Below are 27456 nucleotides of genomic sequence, written 5' to 3'. Positions count from 1 at the left end.
TTTTTTTTCCCCCTTACTTCCTTTCTTTACAACCCTTTTAGAATATAAAAACCATTCTTTTCTCTCTAGTCATACAAAACAGGTGCAGGTCAGATTTGCCCCATGCAGGCCGTGGTTTGCTAACTCCTGGATTAAAAACAGTAAAATTGAGGTGATAAGCGATAAGATCAATTTATAAAACAATGATAAAACCAGACGCAGAATTTAAATCTTCACCACTTCATTCATATACCATTCTACACCTATGAAAAATCTCTACCTTACCTGAAATTCATCAAAACATAAGAGACAAGCTTCTTCACTGATTTCTTCAGCTATAGGAGCTATTGGGTCATATGATTTAGCCATGAATCCCGGTTTCCTTTTTGGCAAGCTCTGTTTAAGACGATGTATTCCTTAAATGGGTGAAATTAAACGGAAACCAAATATTATATTAAAAGTATATTTTAGACAACTATAACATATTTTTTTAATTTCTAAATGAAACTAGTGTGGAACTGAAAATTATGTTTAAATTGGATATACAATCAAATTTGATTATTTTTAAAATTAGTTGCATTTTCTCTACCTCAAAATAAATTATTCAAATATTATTTTACTCCTGTGGTTGTAAGGAAACTTGGAGGTCATTCCACCTCCACTCTTTAATCACCTCAGAGATGACAAAGAGATAGGCAGCTGGCTGGACAGATCCATCTCAGTCTTAAGGATTTCAGGGGTGGGGGTGGGGATGTGATTCTGCATGATTCTACATGTTATGTCTAGCATACCTAATCAAGGATACTCCCTTGTCTCCAGGCTAATACACTGACGCCAGCCCCACTTCATCATTATATTTGTACTAAATGCTGAAAGTATTAGGAGAAAATGACAATGTTCCTACCCTGGGGAGGTTACAGTGTAACTAGCAGACGATGCAAAAATGAAACAGCACAAGAACACTAACAAGGCAGTAAGGCATACGTACAAGTACAAAGTGAATACATACATGCTAAGGAGACACAGAGTAAAGGGCCTAATCAAAAATGCCTTCTTGAAACAGATGAGTTTTTACCATTTTTTATTGCTTTTTAGTAGAAATGGAAAATGCCTGACTTCTTATAGCAGCCTCCATTCTCTTATTTGGAAGTAATCAATTTGCCTTTAGGACCAAATCCAAAAATATCACTGACTATTTCAAAATAGCACAAAATAAATTAAACCAGATAAAATCTCACTTTAAGCAAAAATCTAATTTTTGAAGAATATTATATGTGCATTCAATGAAGAAAACTATTTCTGTAATGTTTGCCTGCTAAAATCACTACTTTCGTATATTTAACTTACTTTTGTGTACATCTAGCATGAAGCCATGAAAATGAACCCGTTTTTTCCTCTTCACTTCCGCATAAGCATAAAACATGTCCATCACCATTGTTTTTCCTGTACCTTAAAAATTAAAATAAAAAAAAAAAGAATACTATTAAACAGTAAGTACTGATTGCTTTAATGATTGTTCATTAGTTTTAAGATGATGAAACCACACTCTGATCTACTGGAAAGCTTAAGACTATATTACTTTTTTGGAAAGGGGTGTTTACTTTTTATGTTAAGCTAGCTAAAAATAAAATGTTGACACTATTCTTTCCTCTTAAAATCCCGTTTTTAGGAAATACAACTTTTAGCTGATAATACAGGGACTATCTTCCCCAGAGAACTATGTTCATACACTGGCAAGATTTACAGATGATTTATCTTTCATCTTCTTGTCTACAAGATAGGAATATAAACAAAACACCTTAATTAAAGAAATATTTATTGAACCAATACTATGAATAAGGAATTGTCTTAGGCACTAAGGGAAAATTCAAAAATGAAAAATAAGGAAATTAAAAGAAAGATGAAAAATAAAGATTAGTATCTACCATAACTACTGAATTAAATAACAATTGCAGAATTGCCGATTATGACACTTCCATTTTTAAAATCTGAGAATATGTCTTTCAAAAGAGGCCTACTTGAAGAAATTCTGATACAGCCAACCCTCTTAATTAAATTATCTAATTTTCAACCCTCTAAAACTTTTAATCACTATAATTGCATTAGTAATCGAATAGCCAACAGCCACAGCATTGAACATGCACATGCAAAAAAATCCTTCTTCCTCTGCAGAAAGCCTAGAACTTTGAGAGCAATGGCAAGTTTACTTCATACCCCAGGCATTCCTGGCAGGCCAAGGCAGGATGTACTGGTACCTGTCTCACATCCTCCCTACGTCCTCCATGGCCACCCCACCACAGAGTCCACATTTTCCTATCGGGGCCCACTGATTACTAAAAATTCAAAGCAGCTCAGGAAGTAAGATCTGAACTATTTGTTGGGTTGTCCTCCCTTCCATGAAATGACTTTGGGCCCATGCCATTTGAATGCCAGGTTGTATATGAAAATACAATTCAGACTTTTAATGAACAAATGCTTCAGATATTGGACACAAGGCAATGCAAGACTCTGATCCCTAAGAGAATGAGAAAAAAGAGATGAGTCACACAATCACTTCCGCTTTCTGCTTAGAGGCACCTTTCAGATTACAGCACAGAAAGGAAAATTCCAGGTAAAGCACACAGGTCTGGCTGAGTTGGGTTAACTGAGTTGGGTTAAGATACATCAGAGTAACGGAAGTGTAACGCAGCTATGATGCTTAACAGGTTTCAGTGGAGCTTCCAGACTAAGACAGACTAAAAAGAAAGGCCTGGCAATCTACTTCCATAAATCAGCCCCTGAAAACTCTATGGATCACAATGATCCAATCTACAACCGATGGTGGAGTTGGCACAAGACCGGGCAGCATTTCGTTGTATATGGGATTGTCATGAGTCAAGTGCTGACTCTGACTCTATGGCAGGTAACAACAAGGCAGCTGAAATATTTAAGGCAGTGTGCCAGCCAGTAGGAAGCTACACAGTGAAAAAAGAGCTCCAGAAATCAACATATGGGTATTCTTGAGTCTTTGGCTAAGTACTAGGCTACTTGTGTGTAGGCTGATATTCTAAGAGGTTAGTAGCAAAGAATGATGACCAAGACGTTGGAAAAAAAAAAATTCTGGAGATAATGATACATGCAACAACTTGAATGAATCTTCAGGCAATTACAATGAGTGAAAAAGCCATTCCCAAAAGGTTGCATACTGTATGACTCCATTTTATAACATTTTTGAGATGGCAAAATTTTAGCAACAGACAACAGATTATTGGATGCCCGGACTTAGAGGTGGGGATGAAAGGAGAAGAGTAGGTATGGTTATAAAAAGGCAGTACAAGGGATGCTTCTGGCGATGAAACTGTTCGGTATCTTCACTGTGGTGGCAGAACCTACAGGTGATAAAATTGCACAGAACTAAATATACACACGCAAATGAGTACAAGAGAAATTAGTACACAGGACAGTAAAAAAGTAAAAAAAAAAATCTGTACTCTTGCACAGAAACTCCAGAAATATGAATAAGATTCATGGATTGCATTAATGTCAATAATCTCATTGTGATATTATAACAAAATTTGGCGAAACGTTACCATTAAAGGAATCTGGGTAAAGGAATCACTCTATATTATTTCTTATAACTGCACGTGAATCTACAATTATCTTGATAAAATCTTCTATGAAAAATTAAATTAAATTTGAACAAATCAAGATGACATGCAAGCAACGTAACCCCCTACCAAAACAAAATTCAACATACTTAAGGACAATTAAATCCAAGGCCTAAACAAGTTAACATTTACAATATACAGTATATAATAAGTAAGAAAACAGACGAAATCCTAGAATTCTGTATATATACTAAAAATAACTTTCAAAAAATGAAAGTGAAGACATTTTTTGAGATAAAGGCTGAAAGAATTCATTACCAAAGCAAATCTCTGTAACAAAGCAATGTGAAAGAAAGTTCTTTAAGTTGAAAAAAAAATGACACCAGATAGAAACTCTGATCTACACAAATTAAGAATACATGAAATGCTAAATACTTACGCTAAATTTTTAAATTTTATTTTCTCATTTTTTAATTTCTGGAGATGACAATTGGCTACTTAAAACAACAAAATAATATACTGTGTTAATTGAAGAGCTCAGCAGAGTATCAAGATACAAGATAAACAAACAAAAATCAGTTGGATTCCTCTACACAACAAAAAGAACATCCAAGAGGAAATCACCAAATCAATACCACTTACAGTACCCCCAAGAAGATAAAATACTTAGGAATAAATCTTACCGCAGATGTAAAAGACTTATACAAAGAAAACTACAATACACTTTTGCAAGAAACCAAAAGAGACCTACCTAGGTGGAAAAACATACCTTTCTCGTGGATAGGAAGACTTAATATTATAAAAACGTCTATTCTACCAAAAGCGATCTATATATTTAATGCAATTCCAACCCAAATTCCAATGACATTCTTTAATGAGATGGAGAAACAAATCACCAATATCATGTGGAAGGGAAAGAGGCTCCGGATAAGTAAACCATTACTGAAAAAGAAGAACAAAGTGGTAGGCCTCACTCTACCTAATTTTAGAATCTCTTACACTGCCAGAGCAGTCAAAACAGCCTGGTACTGGTACAACCACAGATACATAGACCAATGGAACAGAACTGAGAATCCAGACATAAATCCATCCACATGTGAGCAGTTGATATTTGACAAAGGCCCCAAATCAGTTAAATGGGGAAAAGACAATCTTTTTAATAAATGGTGCTGGCATAACTGGATATCCATCCAGAAAAAAATGAAACAAGACCCATACCTCACACCATGCACAAAAACGAACTCAAAATGGATGAAGGACCTAAATCTAAAATCTAAAATAATAAGATCATGGAATAAAAAATAGGGACAACGTTAGGAGCCCTAATACATGGCATAAACAGTATACAAAATGTTACTAACAACACAGAAGAAAAACTAGATAACTGGGAGCTCCTAAAGATCAAACACCTATCCTTATCCAAAGACTTCACCAAAAGAGTAAAAAGACACCTACAGACTGGGAAAAAGTTTTTAGCTATGACATTTCCAGTCAGCACCTGATCTCTAAAATCTACATGACACTGCAAAAACTCAACTACAAAAAGACAAACAACCCAATTAAAAAATGGGCAAAGGATATGAACAGACACTCCACTAAAGAAGACATTCAGGTAGCTAACAGATACATGAGGAAATGCTCACGATCATTAGCCATGAGAGAAATGCAAAACAAATCTACAATGAGATTTCATCTCACTCCAACAAGGTTGGCATTAATCCAAAAAACACAAAAGAATAAATGTTGGAGAGGCTGTGGAGAGACTGGACTACTTATACACTGCTGGTGGGAATGTCAAATGGTACAACCACTTTGGAAATCGATTTGGCACTTCCATAAAAAGCTAGAAATAGAGCTACCATACAATCCAGCAATCCCACTCTTTGGAATATAACCTAGAGAGATAAGACCCTTTACACCAACAGATACATGCACACCCATGTTCATTGCAGCACTGTTTACAACAGCAAAAAGATGGAAGCAACCAAGGTGCCCATCAACAGGTAAATGATGAATAAATTATGGTATATTCACACAATGGAATGTTACCCATCAATAGAGAACAGCGATGAATCTGTGAAACATTTCATAACATGGAGGTATCTGGAAAGCATTATGCTGACTGAAATTAATCAGTTTTAAAAGGACAAATATTGTAGAAGACCACTATTATAAGAACTCAACAAACAGTTTAAATATAGAAAAAAATATTCTTTGATGGTTACGAGAGGGAGAGGGAGGGAGGGTAGGAGAGGGGTATTCACTAATTAGATAGTAGATAAGAACTACTTTAGGTGACTGGAAAGACAACACACAATACAGGCGAGGTCAGCACAATTGGACTAAACCAAAAGCAAAGAAGTTTCCTGAATAAACTGAATGCTTCGAAGGCTAGCACAGCACGGGCGGGGCTTTGGGGACCATGGTTCCAGGGGACATCTAAATCAATTGGCATAATAAAATCTATTAAGAAAACATTCTGCATCCCACGTTGGAGAGCAGCCTCTGAGGTCTGAAACGCTAGCAAGCTGCCACCTAAGATGCATCATTTGGTCTCAACCCACCTGGACCAAAGGAGAATGAAGAACACCAAGGACACAAGGTAATCACGAGCTCAAGAGACAGAAAAGGCCACATGAACTAGAGACTACATCATCCTGAGACCAGAAGAACTAGATGGTGCTCGGCCACAACCAATGACTGCCCTGACAAGGAGCACAACAGAGAACCCCTGAGGGAGCAGGAGAACAGTGGGATCCAGACCCCAAATTCTCATAAAAAGACCAGACTTAATGGTCTTACTAAGACTAGAAGAATCCCAGTGGTCATGATCCCCAAACCTTCTGTTGGCCCAAGACAGGAATCATTTCCAAAGCCAACTCAGCAGACATGGATTGGACTGCACAATGGGTTGGAGAGAGATACTGATGAGGAGTGAGCTACTTGCATCAGGTGGACACTTGAGACTATGTTGGCATCTCCTGTGTGGAGAGGAGTGGGGAGGGTAGAGGGGGTTAGAAACTGGCAAAACAGTCATGAAAGGAGAGACTGGAAGGAGGGAGCTGGCTGACTCATTAGGGGGAGAGTAAGTGGGAGTATGTACTAAGGTGTATATAAGTTTATATGTGAGAGACTGACTTGATTTGTAAACTTTCACTTAAACCAAAATAAAAATTATTTAAAAATATATATAGTGGAGTTCAAAATCTACATAGGAGCAAAACCTATGACAATAATGGCACAAAAGGAAAGGTAAGGGGAATAGAAGAATACTGTTGTAAGGTTCTTACATAATATAACTTAAAAGAAGACTGTGATATATTAAAAAGGCATATTTTAAAATTTAGAGCAACCACTAAAAGGATAAAACAAAGAGGTACAGCTAATAAGCCAACAGCAGAAATAAAGTGGAATACTAAAAAACACTCAAAAGAAAAAGAAAACTGGACAAAGAAAGGACGAACAGAAAACAAATAAAAAGATGGTAGACTTAAATCCAACCATATTGATAAGTTCAAATGGACCAAAACATCCAATTAGAAGGCTGAGATGGAAAGCATAAAAAAGTAAGAGCTAACTATATACTGTCTACAAGAAACCCACACAGGTTAAAAGTAGTAGGATGAAAACAGATACAACATGCAAACACTAATCACAAGAAAGGTGGAATGATTATGTTAATATAAGGCAAACTAGATTTCAGGACAAAGAATGTTACTAAAGATAAAGAAAGCTATTTCATAATTATTAGATGATTCATTCATCAGGAAGACATGTATATAACTGCTAACAGAGATTCAAAGCATGTTGTTGTTGTTAGGCGCCCTCAAGTCGGTTCCAACTCATAGCGACCCTATGCACAACAGAACGAAACACTACCCAGTTCTGCGCCACCCTTACAATCGTTGTTATGCTTGAGCTCACTGTTGCAGCCACTGTGTCAATCTACCTCATTGAGGGTCTTCCTCTTTTCCGCTGACCCGGTACTTTGCCAAGCATGATGTCTTTCTCCAGGGACTGATCCCTCCTGACAACATGTCCAAAGTATGTAAGACACAGTCTCCCCATCTTTGCTTCTAAGGAGCATTCTAGTTGTACTTCTTCAAGACAGATTTGTTCATTCCTCTGGCAGTCCATGGTATATTCAATATTCTTCCCCAACACCACAATTCGAAGGCATCAATTCTTCTTCGGTCTTCCTTATTCATTGTCCAGCTTTCAAATGCATATGATGCGATTGAAAATACCATGGCTTGGGTCAGGCACACCTTAGTCTTCAAGGTGACATTTTGCTCTTCGACACTTTAAAGGGGTCCTTTTTTTGCAGCAGCAGCAGCAGCAGATTTGCCCAGTGCAATGCATCTTTTGATTTCTTGACTGCTGCTTCCATGGCTGTTGATTGTGGATCCAAGTAAAATGAAATCCTTGACAACTTCCATCTTTTCTCCATTTATCATGATGTTGCTCATTGGTCCAGTTGTGAGGATTTTTGTTTTCTTTATGTTAACGTTCAAGCCACACTGAAGGCTGTGGTCTTTGATCTTCATAAGTAAATGCTTCAAGTCCTTTTCACTTTCAGCAGCAACCTTGTGTCATCTGCATAATGTAGGTTGTTAATGAGTCTCCTTCCAATCCTAATGCCCTGCTCTTCTTCCTATAGTCCACTTTCTCGGATTATTTGCTCAGCATAGAGATCAAATAGGTATGGTGAAAGAATACAACCCTGACGCACACCTTTCCTGACTTTAAACCAATCAGTATCCTCTTGTTCTATCCAAATAACTGCCTTTTGATCTATGTAAAGGTTCCTCATGAGCACAATTAAGTGTTCTGGAATTCCCATTCTTCGCACTGTTATCCATAAATTGTTATGATCCACACAGTCAAATGCCTTTGCATAGTCAATAAAACACAGGTAAACATCCTTCTGGTATTCTCTGCTTTCAGCCAGGATGCATTTGACATCAGCAATGATATCCCTGGTTCCACATCCTCTTCTGAAACTGGCCTGAATTTCGGCAGTTCCCTGTCAATATACTGCTGCAGCCTTTTTTTGAATGATCTTCAGCAAAATATTGCTTGACTGTGGTTTTAATGATATTGTTCTATAATTTCCACATTTGGTTGGATCACCTTTCTTAGGAATAGGCATAAATATGGATCTCTTCCAGGCAGTTGGCCAGGAAGCCGTCTTCCATATCTTGTGGCATAGATGAGTGACCACCTCCAGCACTGTTTCTGTTTGTTGAAACATCTCAATTGATATTCCATTAACTCCTGGAGCCTGGTTTTTCGCCAATGCCTTCAGAGCAGCTTGGACTTCTTCCTTCAGTACCATCGGTTCCTGATCATATGCTACCTCTTGAAATGGTTGAACATCGACTAATTCTTTTTGATATAATGGCTCTGTGAATTCCTTCCATCTTCTTTTGATGCTTCCTGCGTTGTTTAATATTTTCAATCCTTCGCTATTGCAACTCGAGGCTTGAATTTTTCCTTCAATTCTTTCAGCTTGAAAAACGCTGATCGTGTTCTTCCCTTTTGGTTTTCCATCTCCAGCTCTTTGCACATGTCATTAAAATACTTTGTCTTCTCGAGGGGCCCTTTGAAATCTTCTGTTCAGTTCTTTTACTTCATCAATTCTTCCTTTTGCTTTAGCTGCTCGATGCTCAAGAGCAAGTTTCAGAGTCTCCTCTGACATCCATCTTGGTCTTTTCTTTCTTTCTTTCTTTGCTGTCTTTTCAATGACCTTTTGCTTTCCTCATGTATGATGTCCTCGACGTCATTCCACAACTCGTCTGGTTTTCGGTCACTAGTGTTCAATGCATATGAAGCCAAAACTAATAAAAATAAAACTCAAAGGTCAGCGGAGCAATGGCGGGGGCTTGGGGACCATGGTTTAAGGAGGCTTCTAAGTCAATTGGCAAAATAATTCTATTATGAAAACATTCTGCATCCCACTTTGAAATGTGGCATCTGGGGTCTTAAATGCTAACAAGCGGCCATCTAAGATGCATCAATTGGTCTCAATCCACCTGGAGCAAAGGAGAATGAAGAACACCAAGGTCACACAACAACTAAGAGCCCAAGAGACAGAAAGGGCCACATGAACTAGAGACCTACATCATCCTGAGACCAGTAAAACTAGTTGGTGCCTGGCCACAATCGATGACTGCCCTGACAGGGAGCACAATAGAGAACCCCTGAGGGAGCAGGAGATCAGTGGGATGCAGACCCCAAATTCTCATAAAAAGACCAGACTTAATGGTCAGACTGAGACTAGAGGAATCCCGGCAGTCATGGTCCCCAAACCTTCTGTTGGCACAGGACAGGAACCATCCCCGAAGACAACTCATCAGACATGAAAGGGACTGGACAGTGGGTAGGAGAGAGATGCTGATGAAGAGTGAGCTAATTATATCAAGTGGACACTTGAGACTGTGTTGGCATCTCCTGTCTGGAGGGGGGATGGGAGGATAGAGAGAGTTGGAAGCTGGCAAAATTGTCACAAAAGGAGAGACTGGAAGGGCTGACTCATTAGGGGGAGAGCAAGTGGGAGTACGGAGTAAGGTGCATATAAGCTTATATGTGACCGTCTGACTTGATTTGTAAACGTTCACTTGAAGCTCAATAAAAGTTAAATAAATAAATAAATAAAACTAAGAGAAACTAATAACAAAAGTAATAAAACTAAAAGAAGAAAGATAAATCCACAATTAAGTGGGAACATTTCAACACTTCTTTCTCAGTAACATAAAATAAATAAACAGAAAATCAGTAAGAATATAGAAGATTGCTACAATACAATCAAGTAACTTGACATAATTGACATTCATAAAACATTACACACTGCAAGACAGATTACATACTCTTTCCAAGCATATGTAAGAGATTTAACAGGATAGGGCACATGCAGAGCCATAAAACAAGTCTCCCATAAATATAAAAGGATTTAAATCACATAGAGAATGTTCTCTGACCATACCAGAATAAATTAGAGATCAACAGATATCTAGAAAATCTCTAAGTACTTGGAAATTAAACAACATGCTTTTTAAGTAACGCATAGGGTAATTACAAAATTATGAGAGAATCAGAAAATATTTTGAACTCGATAATAAAAATACAACATATCAAAATGTGATGAATGCCACCAAAACAGTGCTTAGAGAGAAATTTATGTCTTTAAATGCATGCATTTTAGAAGATAAGAAAGTTTTCTGGGGCCTGAAAAGCTTGTGAGTAGCCATCTAAGATACTCCGCTGGTCCCACTCCCCCATCTGGAGCAAGGCAGAATGAAGAAAACCAAAGATACAAGGGAAAGATTAGTCCAAAGGACTAATGGACCACAACTACCACAGCCTCCACCAGGCTGAGTCTAGCACAACTAAATGGTACCCAGGTACCACCACCAGCTGCTCTGACAGGGATCATAATAGAAGGTCTCAGACACAGCTGGAGATAAATATTGAATAAGATTCCAACTCACAAAAAAGAAGACCAGGCTTACTGGTCTAACAGAGACTGAAGAAACCCCAAGAGTATGGCCCCCAGGCACCCTTTTAATTCAGTACTGAAGTCACTCCTGAGGTTCACCATTCAGCCAAAGATTAGACAGGCCCATAAAACAAAAGAAGAGTAAAGAGGCATACTAGCCCAGGGGCAAGGACAAGAAGGCAAGAGGGGACAGGAAAGCTGATAATGGGAACCCAAGGTCGAGAAGGGGAAAGTGCTAACACACTGTGGGGTTGGCAACCAATGTCACAAAACAACATGTGTATTAATTGTTTAATGAGAAACTAATTTGCTCCATAAACCTTCCTCTAAAGCACAATAAAAAAAAAAAAAGAAAAGAAAAAAGTTTTTCAATCAATTACTTAAGTTGCCACCTTAAGACATGAGAAAAAACAGAGGAAATGAAACTTAAAGTAAGTAAAAAGCAGAAAATAATAAAGAGCAAAAATCAATAGAATAAAAATGAAATGAACAATAGAGAAAATCAAGAAAATTAAACTGGTTCTTTGAAAAGATAAAAAACAATAATTGATAAAACCCTAGCTAAACTAACCAAGAAAAAAGAAAACACAAATTACCAACATCAGGAATGAGAGAAAGTGTATCACTATAGTTCCTACAGACATTAAAAGGATAGTAAGAAATCATTAGAAACAACATTCTGTCAATAAATTTGGCAACGTAGAAGAAAGGGGCAAATTACTTGAAAGACACAAATTACCAAAACTGGCATAAAATGAAATTAAAAATCTAAATACATACTTATTAAAGAAATTTAATTCATGATTAATAATCTTCCTATAAAGAAAATATAAGACCAAATGGCTTTGCTGGTCAAAACTATCAAATACATTAGAACTAAATAACACCAATCTTACACAAACTTTTCAGAAAATAGAGGAGATGGGAACACTTCCAAATTCATGTTATGAGGCCAGCAATACACAAAAAGGGATAAAGCCATCAGTACCGAATGAGGCTAAATTAAATCAGACTATTCCAATTCAATGCCATTCACCTCTGTTCTGGCACCAACTGTAAATGGAATACTTCCCTTCCTCTGACCCTAACCACCAGAGCTAGGTCAGAGCTCTCAAGTCCTTCAGACTGCCAAGTCTACCCCAAACTTCACAAGCTTAGGGATCCTCAGGCCTCCCCTTACTTCTGACCTGCTGGCCACAAATTAAGAGGTTTTCCACTACCCCCCTCCAGATGCCAGACATAGCCTTGGAGGAACCCACAATCACCCTCGCTACTGACCTGCTGGTTCCCACAATTCTCTCATGTTAGATCATTTGCAAGAATGACTGAAAAGACTCAGGAAAGTACTATACTTAGACTTACAGATTGATCATAGCAAAAAGGATACAAATGAAGAGATGTATAGCACAAGGCCTAGAAGGGTTATGAACATAGAGCTTCCATGTCTCAAAAGATAAACTACTGTCCCACAAACATAGATGTCTATCACCACACTGAGATTCAGTGCCCAGAGCTTTTATTTGGGGATCTCACTACATAGTTCAGCATACAGACTGAATAAGTTTGGTGAAAGAATACAACCCTGACACACACCTTTCCTGATTTTAAATCATGCAGTATATCTCCTGTTCTGTTCCAACGACCACCTCTTGGTCTATGTACAGGTTCTGCAAGAGCACAATTAAGTGTTCTGGAATTCCCATCCTTCATAATGTTATCCATAATTTGCTATGATCCACAGAGTTCAATGCCTTTGCATAGTCAATAAAACACAGGTGAACATCTTTCTGGTATTCTCTGCTTTCAGCCAAGATCCATCTGAGATCTGCCATGATATCCCTTATTCCACATCCTCTTCTGAATCCAGCTTGAATTTCTGGCAGTTCCCTGTCAATGTACTGCTGCAACCATTTTTTAATTATCTTCAGCAAAATTTTACCTGCATGTGATATTTTTTGATAATTCCACATCCTGCTGGATCACCTTTCTTTGGAATGGACACAAATATGGATCTCTTCTAGTCAACTGGCCAGGTAGCTGTGTTCCAAATTTCTTGGCACAGGCAAGTGAGCTCTTCCAGTGTTGCACCTATTTGTTGAAACATCTCAATTGCTATTCTGTCAGTTCCTGAAGCCTTGTTTTTCACCAATGCCTTCAGTGCAGATTGGACATTGTCCTTTAATACCATCAGTTATTGATTATATGCTACCTCCTGAAATGGTTGAACATCAACCAATTCTTTTTGGTACAGTGACTCTGTATTCCTTCCATCTTCTTTTGATGCTTTCTGCATTCTTCAATATTTTGCCCATAGAATCCTTCAATATTGCAACTCAAGGCTTGATTTTTTTCTTCAGTTCTTTCAGCTTGAGTAATGCCGAGTGTGTTCTTCCCTTTTGGTTTTGTAATGCCAAGTCTTTGCACATTTCATTATAATACTTTGTCTTCTCAAGTTCCTCTTTAAAATCTTCTCTTCAGCTCTTTTACTTCATTTTTTCCATTTGCTTTAGCTACTTTACATTCAAGAGCAAATTTTTGAGTCAATCTGTATGCTGAACAGATAACCACAGAATCTGGAAGAAGAATGTACCATCAGAACTGGAGGAAGCCTAACAATGTGCAGTATGCAGATGACACACACAATCATGCTTGCTGAAAGTGAAGAGGACTTGAAACACTTACTGATGAAGATCAAGGCCTACAGCCTTCAGTATGAATTACATCTGAGCATAAAGAAAACAAAAATCCTCACAACTGCATCAATAAAGAACATCACAATAAACAGAAAATATTGAAGTTGTCAAGGATTTCATTTTATTTGGATCCACAAACAATGCCCATGGAAACAGCAGTCAAGAAATCAAACAACATATTGCATTGGGCAAATCGGCTGCAAAAGACCTCTTTAAAGTATTAAAAAGCAAAGATGTCACTTTAAGAACTAAGGCGTCCCTGACCCAAGCCATGGTATTTTCAATAGCCTCCTTTGCATTCAATAGCTGGACAATGAGTAAGGAAGACCAAAGAAGAATTGATGTATTTCAATTATGCTGCTGGAGAAGAATACTGAATAGGCCACGGAACAAATCTACCTTAGGAAGAAGTACAGCCAGAAAGCTCCTTAGAAGCAAGAATGGCGAGACTTCTTCTCACATACTTTGGACATGTTATCAGGAGGAGCCAGTTCCTGGAGAAGGACATCATGCCTGGTAAAGTAGAGGGTCAGTGAAAAAGAGGAAGATCCTAAACAAGATGGACTGACACAGTGGCTTCAATAATGGGCTCAAGCATAACAACGACTGTGAGGATGGCGCAGGGCCAGGCAGTGTTTTGTTCTGTTGTACACAGGGTCACCATGAGTCTGAACCAACACAACAGCACCTAGCAACAACATTACACAGGCAAGATCTATTGAATCATCACATATGGTAGAACTTCACTCCCAACTCCCCTCCCCTGAGGTCAGGCTGACATCACCAGGCCAATATCATGAGGTGGGTCTTTTTGGTTTAGCCAGCCCTCACCCAAGAGTCACCCATTAGCATTCCATTCCGTTTAATGAATTTCTCATCAAAGACACTTCAATCGCTGGGGAAATTCTAAGGTTTTAGAGGTTATCTTTCAGGAATCAAGAACAAAGACTAAAAATTCTTTGGGTAAAGTTAATTGTAAGCCCCACAGAGGTTTATGTGAGAAATGCAAGATTGGCTTAATGTTCAAAAATCAACATACTTTAGCATATTAAGAGAATAAAGGAGAAAAGCCCTATGATCATCATGATATTTTTTTAAATTTTGAAAAAATTCAACACACATTCGTAATAAAAACTCGGCAAACTAGGAAATGAAGCAAACTTTCTCAACCTGATAAAAGGCATATACAAAAGAAGTAAATAAATAAAGATAAAATTAAAGACTTACAGTTAATATTACATTTACTAGTGGAAGACTAAACACGTCTCCCCTAAAATTAGGAAGGGAAATAATTTCCACCTCACTACTTCTATTGAACATTGTACTGGAGGTCCTTGCTAGTACAATAAGAAAAAGAAATAAAAGGCAAACAAATTGAAAAGGAAGAAGTAACAAACAGGATTATATATACAGAAAATTCTAGATAATCTACCAAATGACTACTAGAGCTAATAATTGAATTTAGCAAGTATACAAAAGCAACAAAAAAATCAATTACATTTCTATATACTAGAACTAATCAGTTGGAAAATAAATTTTTAAAAGAAACATTTACAATATCACCAAAAAACATAAAACATTTAGGAATAAATTTATCAAACAACATGGAAGAGATTCAAAGGCGCAAATAATCAAGCTAGCTCCCTCAAGCAGCCTATTTAGTCATATCAAAACAAAACAAAGAAAGAAGGTAGGACACGGTAAGCAAACATAAAATAAATTAATACAATAACTCAGAGATGGCTCAGAGACAACAGTCAATATCAAATCACATAAAGAAGCAGACCATGATCGCTTCAACAAGCTCCCAAAACAAAGAATCAAGGAATCTTCCAGACAAAGAGATATTCCTGGAATTACCAGAGGTAGAATACAAAAGATTAATATACAGAACTCTTCAAGAGATCAGGAAGGAGCTCAGGCAAAATGCAGAACAAGCCAAGGAACACAAAGATAAAGCAGTCGAGGAAATTAAGAAGGTTATTCAAGAGCATAATAAAAAATAGGCTGCAAGAATCCATACAGAGACAGCAATCAGAAATCCAGAAGATAAACAATAAAATTTAGACAACTCAATAGAAAGTCAGAGGTGCAGAACTGGGGAACTAGAAGTCAGAATTAGTGAGATTGAAGATAAAACACTTGGCACCAAAATATTTGAAGGAAAATAAAAATAAATAAATGATCTGACACAACTGGATTTCCACGTGCAGAAGAATGAAGCTGGATTCATACCTCACACCATATACAAAAATCATCTCAAAATGGATCAAGGACCTAAATGTAAGAATTAAAACTATAAAACTCTTAGAAGACAATATACAGGTAATGCTTCAGGGGCGGGAAGGAGGAGGAAAGAGGGAGTTTTTGCTTAGGGTACACTGAATGCATATTTCTGGTGGTGAGATAATTCGGAAAAAGATAGTGAGAATAATTGTACAACTTGAGAAATGCAATCAATGTCACTGAATAGAAGTTCTTTAATTGCTGCATGTTTTATGTTTTGTTGGGTATATTTCCACCATAAAAAAAGAAAAAAACAGAGCAAGTGTTTCCAAGGACGTGGAGAAATTGGAACTCTCATCCATTGCTGGTAGAATTGTAAAATGGTGAAGCCACCATGGAAAAGTTTGGCAGTTCCTCAAAAAAAGTAAAAATAGAACTACCATATAACCCAGCAATCCCAATCCGAAGTACATATCTTAAAGAATTGAAAGCAGGAACACAAACAGACATTTGTGCATCGATGTTCATTACAGCACTATTACAATAGCCAAAAGACAGAAAATACCTAAATGTCCATCAACAGATGAATGGATAAACATAATGTGGTACATGAACACAATGGAATATTACTCAGCCGTAATGAGAAACGAAGTCCTGACACATGCCACAACATAAATGAACCCTGAAAATATGCTAAGTAAAATAAGTTAGTCACAAAAGGGCAAATATTGTATGATCTCACTTATATGAAATATCTAGAATAGGCAAATGTTAAAAGACCAAGATTTATTAGTGGTTACTTTTTTTTTTTACCAGGGGTGAGAAGAAGAGGGAAAGGAGGAGACACTGCTAAAAGGCCACTGAATTCTGTTAATGGTGGTGGAATAATTTGGAAATGAACAGTGGTGATGGTTGAACAACAGGATGAACATAATCAATGCCACTGAATTGTACCTATAAAAAGTGTTGAACTGGCAAATGCTTGTTATATATATTTTTACCATGATAAAACAATTAAAAAAAAAATTTAACACCTGTCTTGGTCATCTAGTGCTGCTTTAACAGAAATACCACAAGTGGATGGCTTTCACGAAGAGAGGTTTATTCTCTCACAGTCTAGTAGGCTAGAAGTCTGAACTCAGGGCGCTGGCTCCAGGCAAAGGCTTTCTCTCTCTGTCAGCTCTGGAGGAAGGTACTTGTCATCTGTCTTCCCTTGGTCTGGGAGCATCTCAGCACAGGAACCTCAGGTCCAAAGGACATGCACTGCTCCTCGCACTGCTTTCTTGGTGGTATGAAGTCCTGCTGTCTCTCTGCTCACTTCTCTCTTTTATATCTCAAAGAGACTGGCTTAAGACACTACCTAATCTTATATATCTCATTAATATAACTGCCAGTAATCCGTCTTATTTCATCATAGTGATAGGATTTATAACATATAGGGAAATCACATAAAATGGTGGAAAATCACACAGTACTGGGACTCATAGCCCAGCTAAGTTCACAGATATTTTGGGGGCACACAATTCAATCCATGACAATAAACTAAACTGATTATATTCACCAAAATGTTCATCTCACCTCTTACTTCAGAATTCCTTTCTCTTCCCCCCTCTGAATTATAAAGACATTTCTAACCAAAGTTTGCCACACACCCAGCTGAGGTGAACATCCATGTTATCACATCTTTTCTAATTCTTTCAAACATTCTGATGAATTACTTTTATTGCACCTCCCTTCAATTAGTTAGAATATGTCTGTATTTTCCAAACTAAAATCCAACAATTTTCATAGGTTTTTTGGTTTTGTTTTTAAGTCCCTTTGCAGAAGTGGAAGCAGTTATGCTTTGCTAATCATCTCCATTTATGGTTAAGTGGTTAAGGTAACAGGAGAAACAAAGGTGCTGATTTTAGCAATGACTAAACATGAAAGTGGTGGTACAGGAAGTAAACGTTCCCAGGAGGCAAAGAATGAGAGCCAACATCAGGATGAGATCTGTGAGCAGACCCCAAAGGTGCAGATACGTAAAATTGACCAAGGTAAGCACCTGGTATAAATTGCTTTCTTGATAAGAAGTATATATGGGTATCAAAAATACCAGTTTATCAATGAACCAAGAAAAAAGATACAGTTGAGCATCTTTCACGTTTTTAAAATGTACTGTTAAAACCTTTTATCTGATAAGGGTTTAATATCCAGAATATGTAAAGAACACCTAAAATTTAACAACAAAAACACAACCCAATCAAAACCTAGGCAAAGGAGTTGAACAGACATTTTAAGAACCTGAATTCACTTTTGTGAACTGAACAATACTTTTTCTATTAATTAGTTAAATCAATAAAATTAAGACAGAAAGAGGAGATAGAGACAAATAGTTTTATCTTTATGGTACTATAACCACTTATTCAACCCCCCCTTTTTTCTTTCTCTTGTCCTAAAACTTTTACTGGAAAACAACCCCTGCCACCATCCTCTCATAACATAATTTGTTAAGGCTATAGGAGATCCTGGAGCTTATTTACTAGTCTAGGTAAAACTGATGTCTTACATATAAATGTGAGCCATGGCATGAACGTGAGTTTGAGTATGTCGATAAAAGAAATGATTGACAAGCAAGAAGACAACAAGGCCAAGTAAAGCGGAAGCCACTTTCATAATACCAGTGAACGTGGGTGACCAAGGAGAGGCTTAGGATGAGGAAAAAAAGAATTTTTTTTTAAGGAAATGGAACCCAGAAAGCAGACAATTTCAGCAGAAATGAGGTCAGATAAGAAGTAAGACATTAACTGGCTAGGAAAATCTAGAAAATAAATGACAGTTTAGAAAGTTTCCAAAAAATACAGGTGTTTATATCTAATCTCTATACCTATACCTAGGAAACTAAGGAAATGTTACCACTTATGAGATAAAGAGTCTCTACTAATAACTACATTTAAGATAACAAATTGAGCATAAGTGCTTATGCTATGAACAAAAATATTAGTAGAAATTAAAAGTAAAAAAGAACATCTTGTGTTTTAAAAAATATTAAGCTGAGTCAAACAACACTGATTAATGAGATTCTGATTTATCTAATAACCTATCTAGAGATGATTTCCTTCTCTGAGGTCAGCTTATTTTATAAAATAAATAATGCTTGCACCCTAACATGCTAACTAAATCTACATCACATCCTGAAAAAAAAAAAAAACCATTGCCATCGAGTTGATTCCAACTCACAGCAACCCTGCAGGACAGAGTAGAACTGCCCTATAGGGTTTCCAAGGAGCAGGTGGGGGATTCAAACTGCCAGCCTTTTGGTTAGCAGCTGTAGCTCTTAACCACTGTGTCACCAGGGGCTCTACATCCTATGAGAAGTAGAAGTGAGGCCTGAGATAACTGCCATTCTCCCTCCTTTTCTTCTCCCCCTGACTGTACCCTGCCCCATCCTGCTCCCTTGGTAGTATGGGACTGAGGCATGGAAATGGATGTTATGTCACTGAGAGAAGGCTGAGAGAACTTCTGTCTGGGGCAGTCAAAACTTATTTTAACATACTTACCAACATCTCCATAAACATACAGGCCCCTCGGAGGTTTCCTCCTTGAAAAAAGCTGCAAATTAAGAACAAATTATAAATTGCTAATATGGAAATAATTTAAATATAATCATATATACAGCGTTCTTAACTGTGCTACATACAAGACTAAGATGGGCTATTATACTTAATAAGTAATCATTTAAATTTTAAAAATTTATGTAAAAGACTTTGAAGCCCAACTTTAATAAAGAAAGCCATGAGCATAATAGCCCAGAGCAAGGGCTATGAACTCACACTACCTGAGTTTACATCCCTGCATCACTTAACCAATTGCCATTGAGTCAACTCTGACTTACGGTGACCCCATGTGCGTCAGAATAGAACTGTGCTCCATAGGGCTTTCTGAGGTAGATTGCCAGGACTTTCTTGCAAGGCACCTCTCGGTGGATTCAAATCTCCAAACTTTCAGTCAGTTAGCAACCAAGTGCATTAACCATTTGCACCACCCAAGGACTACCTGTACCACTTACTAACCATGTAATCTTCCTCCTCTTTCCTAACTGGGTTCCCTCAAAATGGCAATCTAGCTCATTCCCAATAAACAAGAGATCAGAAGAATCTTTCTGGAGAAACTAAACGGTCTCCAAAGAAAAGGCCCAAATGCACTAAAGTATGGGCCTCTCCCCAAAAAAGAGTCAAGACTCTACCCAATCATCTTACAGTGAAGCACACTAGCCAACAAACCTCTAAAGATAGAGCTTTCAACCAGCTTTTAGGACCTTAGATAAGATACAAAAATGAACTGATAGCCAAGAATGAGTAGAATTTTGAAAAAAAACTTCCAAGATGAAAGTCAGAGACAAGAACAAATATACAGGGGAGAAAAAACTTGTAGGAAACAGACTGTGCAGCGAGCAAAAGGGAACTTCAAAAATAAAACTGTAATCAATGTAATTAATATGCTAAGAAAAAATAAGAGAAGCTATTACAACCATAAAGCAAGAACAAAATGCTACTTTTTAAAAAAAAGAACAAAAGAGAGTACTTTGAGATTTAAAATAAAGTTTAGTAAAAATAAAATTTCAGGAAAAACATTAGAAGATAAATTTGAGGAAATGTTTCAAAAAGTATAACAAACAAACAGCAACAATAAAAGACAGAAACTGTAAGAATCAGAGGATTAATTCAGGGGTCTAACATCTGACAAAAAGAAATTCCAGAAAAAAAGAACAGAGAAATAAAGAGACGAGGAAGTTATCTCAGAAATAATGCAAAGATTTTTCGCAGAACTGAAGGACTCGATTTCTAGATTGGGAGGGCCGACTGAGTGCCCAGCAAAATTGAAGAAATAAGACCAACACCAAGTCATAACACTGAAATTTCAGAGCACTGGGGATATAAATAAAATCCTACAAACTTCTGAGGGTGAGGATAATTGGAGAAGAGAAAAAAAAGGTGATATAAAGACTTGAATGAAATTTGAGGGAAAAGTATTTTCAATCTAATCCATCCAATCTATCCATCAAGGGTGAAAATGGACAAATGGCATTTCATACATAAATAAACCAGCTGCCATCAAGTTGATTCAGACTCACTGGGACCCTGTGTGTGTCAGAGTAGAAACGTGCTCCATAGAAGACTGGAGAAATCCGGAGAGTATGGCCCCTGGGTACCCTTTTAAGTCAGTACCAAAGTCACTCCTGAGGTTCACCCTTCAGCCAAAGATTAGATAGGCCCATAAAACAAAACGAGACTAAGTGGGCATACCATCCCAGGGGCAAGGACGAGAAGGCAGGAGAGGACAGGCAAGTTGGTAATAGGGAAGCCAAAGTGGAGAAGGGGAGTGTTGACACATCGTTTGGGGGGGCAACTAATGTCACACAACAATATGTATATTAATTGTTTAATGAGCAATGAATTTGCTCTGTAAACCTTCATCTAAAGCAAAAAAGTAAATAAATAAAATACAATTTAAAAAAGAGATTAGACAAGAAAGCAAGAGATGCAGAAATGGGGGAAGAGAGAGATGCCAAGCCATGTGAAGACTGCCCAGGAGCAGAAGCTCAGAAGAGACAAGGACCTTCCTCTAGAACCGACAGAGAAAGATAGCCTTCTCCTAGAGCCAGCACCTTGAATTCAGACTTACAGTCTCCTAAAGCATAAGAAAATTAATTTGTTAAAATCAAAAAAAGAAAGAAAGAAATGTGCTCCATAGAATTTTCAATGGCTGATTTTTCAGAAATAGATCTCCAGGCCTTCCTTCTGAGGCCCCTCTGGGTAGACTCAAACCTCCAATCTTCTGGTTAGCAGATGAGCGCATTAACCATTTGCACCTCCAGAAATTCCACACATGGTCACAAAAAACTTCACACACACACAGAGAAAAACACAGGCTCATGAAACAAAAAGGATCCCTGGGAAGGGAAGCCCTGATAAGATGAAGGGTTGCTCCAGGGCCACAGTGGAACAACAGGTCAAGAAAAGCAATAAAGTCCACACCAAATCAGGAGGGTAGAGGGCTCCAAAGGTGAAACAAAATGGAGGGAGCTTCTCTTTGCCTGATATTATTAACCTAAATAACCATCCTGAATGTTTTGTTACACTTTGATGAGTAACCTTGAAACTTTGCAGCAATTGCTAGACGCCTGTGTAAAAACCAAGGTAAGCCAGAGCAGAGAGAATTCAGAGGGTAAAAGCAGAAAGAAGGTTATACCACTTAGCACCAACAAGAGCAGTCAATATTTTGGCAGAGAACATTCTCAAAAACTTCATTTTAGGATCTAGTTAATAATGGCTTCATTTTTGGTTTAGAATCCATGGATTCACTCCAATCCACCTCAGATTCTTCTCTCACTTTGCTGTTTCTCTTAGCTTTCTCTACTAAACCCAGCCCCCAATTCCAGCATATCTCTTCTAGATCTCGCCATGGTTAGGCCAGACAAAAAGCCCCCCTTTGCTTTGATTTGGAGCCCTGATGGCCCAGTGGTTAAGAGCTATGGCTGCTAACCAAAAGGTCTGCAGTTCAAATCCACCAGCTGCTCCTTGGAAACCTTATGGGGCAGTTCTACTCTGTCCTATAGGGTCACTATGAGTGGGAATTGAGGAATTGATTCTACAGCACCATGTCTGGTTTTTTGGTTTTGCTTTGATTCTGTCAACTGGGAGGGCTTCCTTGTGTTTCTCTGCACATTAACACTCCATCCATGCTCTCCTCTGTTGTTTTTTTTTCCTTCTGAACACTTTATTGTGCCTTAGGTGAAAGTTTACAGAGCAAATTAGTTTCCCGTTCAATAATTTAATAAATTGTTTGTGACACTGAATGCCATCCCTGCAATATGTCAGCACTCTCCTCCTTTCCACCCCAGGCTCCCCATTTCCATTTGTCTGGCTTTCCTGCCCCTTCTGCCTTCTCATCTTTGCTTTTGGGCAGGTGTTGCCCATTTGGCCTCGTATACTCAATTGTTCTAAGGAGCACATTTCTCAACACTCCATCTATTCTTAAATCTCAGCTGAAAGCAGATTTCTACTCTTGCCAAAACCTCTTAATTTTTCTTGTTTTGCTATTTTACGTGAAACATCTTTGTGCATTGGTTATTCCATTTTCGACTTGCCAGCAAAAATGTTATGCTCTTAAACAATTTTAGAACAGCATCAAATTGGAAAACTTGCATAAAGTCTAATAATCTCTGAGTATGTTCTATGTACTAGAAATCTTTTGAAAGCAACATTCTGTATTAAGTAACTAGGAGTGTCATGGGGATTCATAATTCTTCGCAACACATTTTGCAGAAATAGTTTAGGACCACTCTAGTACTATTCACATGATATAATCAATATATACTGAATAAAGGGAGTTCAAGGCAAAAAAAATTAACAAAGATGAGAAAAAAGATGTCACAGAGAGAAACCAATGGTACTGGCAAAAATAACACTCAGGTTCCTCTCTTCTGCTTTACCCACTTGATAACATATTTAGAAAGGGCACTTTGGCAGACATATATACAATATATTATGCCATATATATAATATATTTGGCACAATATATTACATACACAATTTACATTGAATTATATTTTACAATAATATTTAGAAGATGATAAAAGGGTGCTGTTGCAGAATACCAAAGGAGAAGATCCTTCAAACATCTGAGATCACAAACACCTAGTATGACGTGAACACTGTTTAACTTGAAGATCTTACTACAAATAAATTGATAAACAAAATGGATGCCCCGTAACAATAAATATATTATGTACTCCAAGTATTTTCACTTATAGAGTCAAGCTAGTTTTCTTTTAATAAAATTTCCATCTTTAATAACTACTGAAAGTATTGTAAGGTATTTAAGAATCTATGGGGAGCCCGGATGCCACAGTGGTTAAAAGCTATGGCTGCTAACCAAAAGGTTGGCAGTTTGAATCTACCAACTTCTCCTTGGAAACACCATGGGGCAGTTCTACTCTGTCCTGTAGGGTCGCTATGAGTTGGAATCCACTTGACTACAATGGATAAGCATCTATTATTTTAATGGGAAAATCAGAAAATTGAATGGTGAACTGTAAGACTATTTAGAAGGCTATAAAATGGGTCCTAAAGAAACGTTAAATTCTTTATCAATAGTAGTGGTTTCAAGGAGAGTTAGGTCCACCCAGTTTTCTTCAAAATGACTATAACTCACACAGAAACCCACATCACTTACATGATTGTCATTTCCATTTTCTCACAACTTACCCTGTTTTTCAGTTCCATTAAATTTCTTATTCTTAATGCTTTGAATTCGCTAATTTGTTCTTACGTCTTAGAGATCACAGGCAACTGACCATGATCTCTACCCTTGCACAGTTCCTCCTCGCTGGTTATTCTTGTGCTTTCGTCCCCCAGGTGCCTTCTCTGTCCTGCTTTGTACCCCAGGGGGCTAATCTTGAGGGTTGCCTTCTGGCTGGGTTCAGCTGGTGGGAGGCTACTTACAGGAGATAGAAGGGAGGAAGGGTGGAGGGAAGTCCAGGTCTTTCTTTCTTTTCCCTCCCTGCTGAGTCTGTCTGGTAGAGCTGCATCCCTCCCAGACCATCAGGTGGTCCATCCTTCATCCCACCAGTTCTCACCAGGCCCTAATCCTCCATCCCCGGTTTGCTGCCTTAGCCCTGCCCACACCTCTCTAAGTAGTTGCTTGATTCAGTCTTTATTTGAAACATCTGAAGTAAACTGTTTCCTACTAGTACTCTGACACATCCCCAACCCCCAAAACTCACACAATTAACACTAGACTCAGATTTGAAAGTCTGGATTTGAATCAGTGTCTCTACTGACCAGCTGTAAGATCTGTCATAAATTACTAGACCTTTCTGCATCTTATGTAACTTGTAAAATAGAATGACGGCACCTTTTCTAATGGATTAGTGATGAGAATCCAATGACACTGCACTATAGATTGTGCAGGTGATAAACATAAGGATGGTGTTCGAAGACAGTGATGATCTCTCACCTATCTCCAGTAAGCCTAAAAGAAAGAATGCTGGAGATGGAGCAAAAATAATCTGGTATTTATTACTTATATGACCCTCCTATTTATTAGCTACTATTTGGTCTCCATGAGTCACTGTTGACTCAAAGGCAGCTATCTATTTCTTAGATATGTGACCTGGGATAAGCCATGTCAACTCGCTGGCCAACTATTTCCTTCTCTATTGGGTGCACAGCACAGGGGAGTTCCCAGACATGGCCTACTTCTACAAGCCTAATCACAAGGCCCACTTGCTCACACTAAAGACTGCAAACTTCATGTGTTTATTGACACTTGTTACTACTCAAACTTATAGACCATAAAAAAGAAACATCACACTCTTGGACACACCCCTCTCACAGATCTGAACAAAATTAATAAGCTAAAGCTATTTTATATCTATATAAACTTTATACTAAACTGATCAAGAATACATTCAAGAATATACAAGCCATGGCCTCATTTACCCTGAGACCAGAAGAACTAGATGGTACCCAACCACCACTACTGACCGTTCTAATCAGGGTCACAATAGATAGACCCTGATAAAATGGGAGAAAAATGTGGAACAGAACTTCAAACTTCATTTAAAAAAAAAAAAAAGACCTACTGGACTAGTAGAGACTGGAGAACTTCCCTGAGACTATTGCCCTAAGATACCCTTCTAATCTTAAACTGAAACTAACCCCTGATGTCACCTTGTAGCTAAATAACAAATTGGCTTAAAAAATAATATTACCCTGTAAGTACTGTGCTCCTTTAAAAAAAATCACCCACATGAGACCAAATAGTCAACATTTACTTTAAAAGGGGGCAGAGAAACTAGATTAACGAAAATGGAACAACTAGAAGGGAAATAACAAGACTATTCACACATTGTGAAGAATGTCATCAATGTCATTTAACGACTTGTATAGAAATTGTTGAATGGGAAACTAAACTGCTGTATAAACCTTCACCAAAAACACAATAAAGTATTATTTAAAAAAAGAAAAGAACACATGGAACAATTCAAATACAGTCCATGTGTTAAGCCATAAAGGAAAGCACAATCAATTCTAAAGAATCAATGTTCTCCAACCATAACATGATAATAAATAATATTAGAAATAAATGATGGAAGGGTAGCTTGAAACATCTCATACTAAGATATCTACCTTCCCTTTACAGTCACCCAGACTCCTGAAGATTGCTGAAATAAAAAAGTCTCATAACCCTGCAGAGTGGACCCCTCACCAGGCCCTCTTTACTGTCAACCATTCTGTTTTCTTCTGCAGCAATTCTATGGAATCTCAGCTCCCTTCAAGCTGAAAAATACTTCTTCCATCATTTTCAGCAGCTAATGTCTCCTGCTTCTTCACAGCAAGAAAGTAAATGGCATTAGGGACTTCAACTTCCTATAAGAACTTGCAATCTCACCCATGTCTACATCCTTCCTGCCTCCCTTCCTCCCATAACAAAAGAAGATAGTTCCTCTTCCTACCCAACCTTCTATCATAGGCTGGATCTCGAACCACCCTCTTTCTTAGGAACCATGGCCTTTCAAATTAAATTTCTCTTTTTCTTGTAATTCTTTTCATCAATATCTTTTAAAATGTCTTCCTGTGAATTTAATTTTACCACATTGAAGTGAGAAAAGTGTTTCCAAGAAAGACATAACCCAGCAGCCATATTGAAAACACTAAAATTAAAAATTTGGCCAGCAAAAAAATTTAAAAACAGGTAAAAAGGCAAATAATAAACTGCAAACATTTTGAAACATTTATTACAGACCAAAACTTATTTCCTTAAAAAACAAAGAAAAAAAAGAGCTTTTATAAATCAATAAGAAAAAGATTAATAACCCAATTAAATATGTAAAGAACATCAACAGGCAATTCCTTGAAAAATAAATATAAATGGCTTAAACATCTAAAAGAGTACTTAATTTCATTCACTGCTTATTCAAATTCAAATTTAACTGATGTCCTATACTTTTATTTGTACTTGCTAAATCTGGAAACCCTATTAATTATATACTATTATTAAATCGATGTTAAATCTCTTGGGTGTGATAACAGTATTAATCATTACTCGGTCTAGCATACTATTGAAATTTTTCAAAATAAAAAGTTGGCAATAAAACAAATTTTGGTAAGGTGACTCATTACAGTATTACCTTTACTTTGGAACTAACTCTAGAATTTCTAACACATACCAAGAACATCGAGAACTTTTCCAAAAATATTTGCACAACTGCTTCAAAACTATTCCTTTATTTTAACTGCTGCAAATTAAAAGTACATATGTCATCCATTACTCCAAATATTTTGATATAATGATTTTAACTATCTTTTGTTCCCTGTAATATTAAAGTTCTAGCATTAAATTTATTAAATTTCTGATTATAACAATTTGAAGATGCAAATGACTTTTTAATGCCTCATGCATTCAAACAACGAATATTTATAAGTGC

At 37.4% G+C, this 27456-nt stretch overlaps 1 protein-coding gene across 3 annotated transcripts in view; it reads right to left on the bottom strand.

Moving 5' to 3' along the window:
- AFG1L (AFG1 like ATPase) overlaps window positions 1-27456 on the bottom strand; it is a 244257-nt gene that overhangs the window by 161967 nt on the left and 54834 nt on the right. For 2 of the 3 annotated variants that reach the window (XM_049896561.1, XM_049896642.1), the window contains exons 3-5: window positions 19523-19574; window positions 1327-1428; window positions 265-395 (exon numbers count right to left, since the gene is read on the bottom strand). In XM_049896561.1, the coding sequence (XP_049752518.1) occupies window positions 265-395; window positions 1327-1428; window positions 19523-19574 (285 nt within the window). The remainder of the gene's footprint in view (window positions 1-264; window positions 396-1326; window positions 1429-19522; window positions 19575-27456) is intronic. The other variant, XM_049896727.1, reaches the window with a different exon arrangement.

Source organism: Elephas maximus, chromosome 1, assembly GCF_024166365.1.
Source record: "Elephas maximus indicus isolate mEleMax1 chromosome 1, mEleMax1 primary haplotype, whole genome shotgun sequence".
NCBI lineage: Eukaryota > Metazoa > Chordata > Mammalia > Proboscidea > Elephantidae > Elephas > Elephas maximus.
Note: the sequence above shows the minus strand (reverse complement) of the source record. Positions and strands in the feature narration are given on the sequence as shown.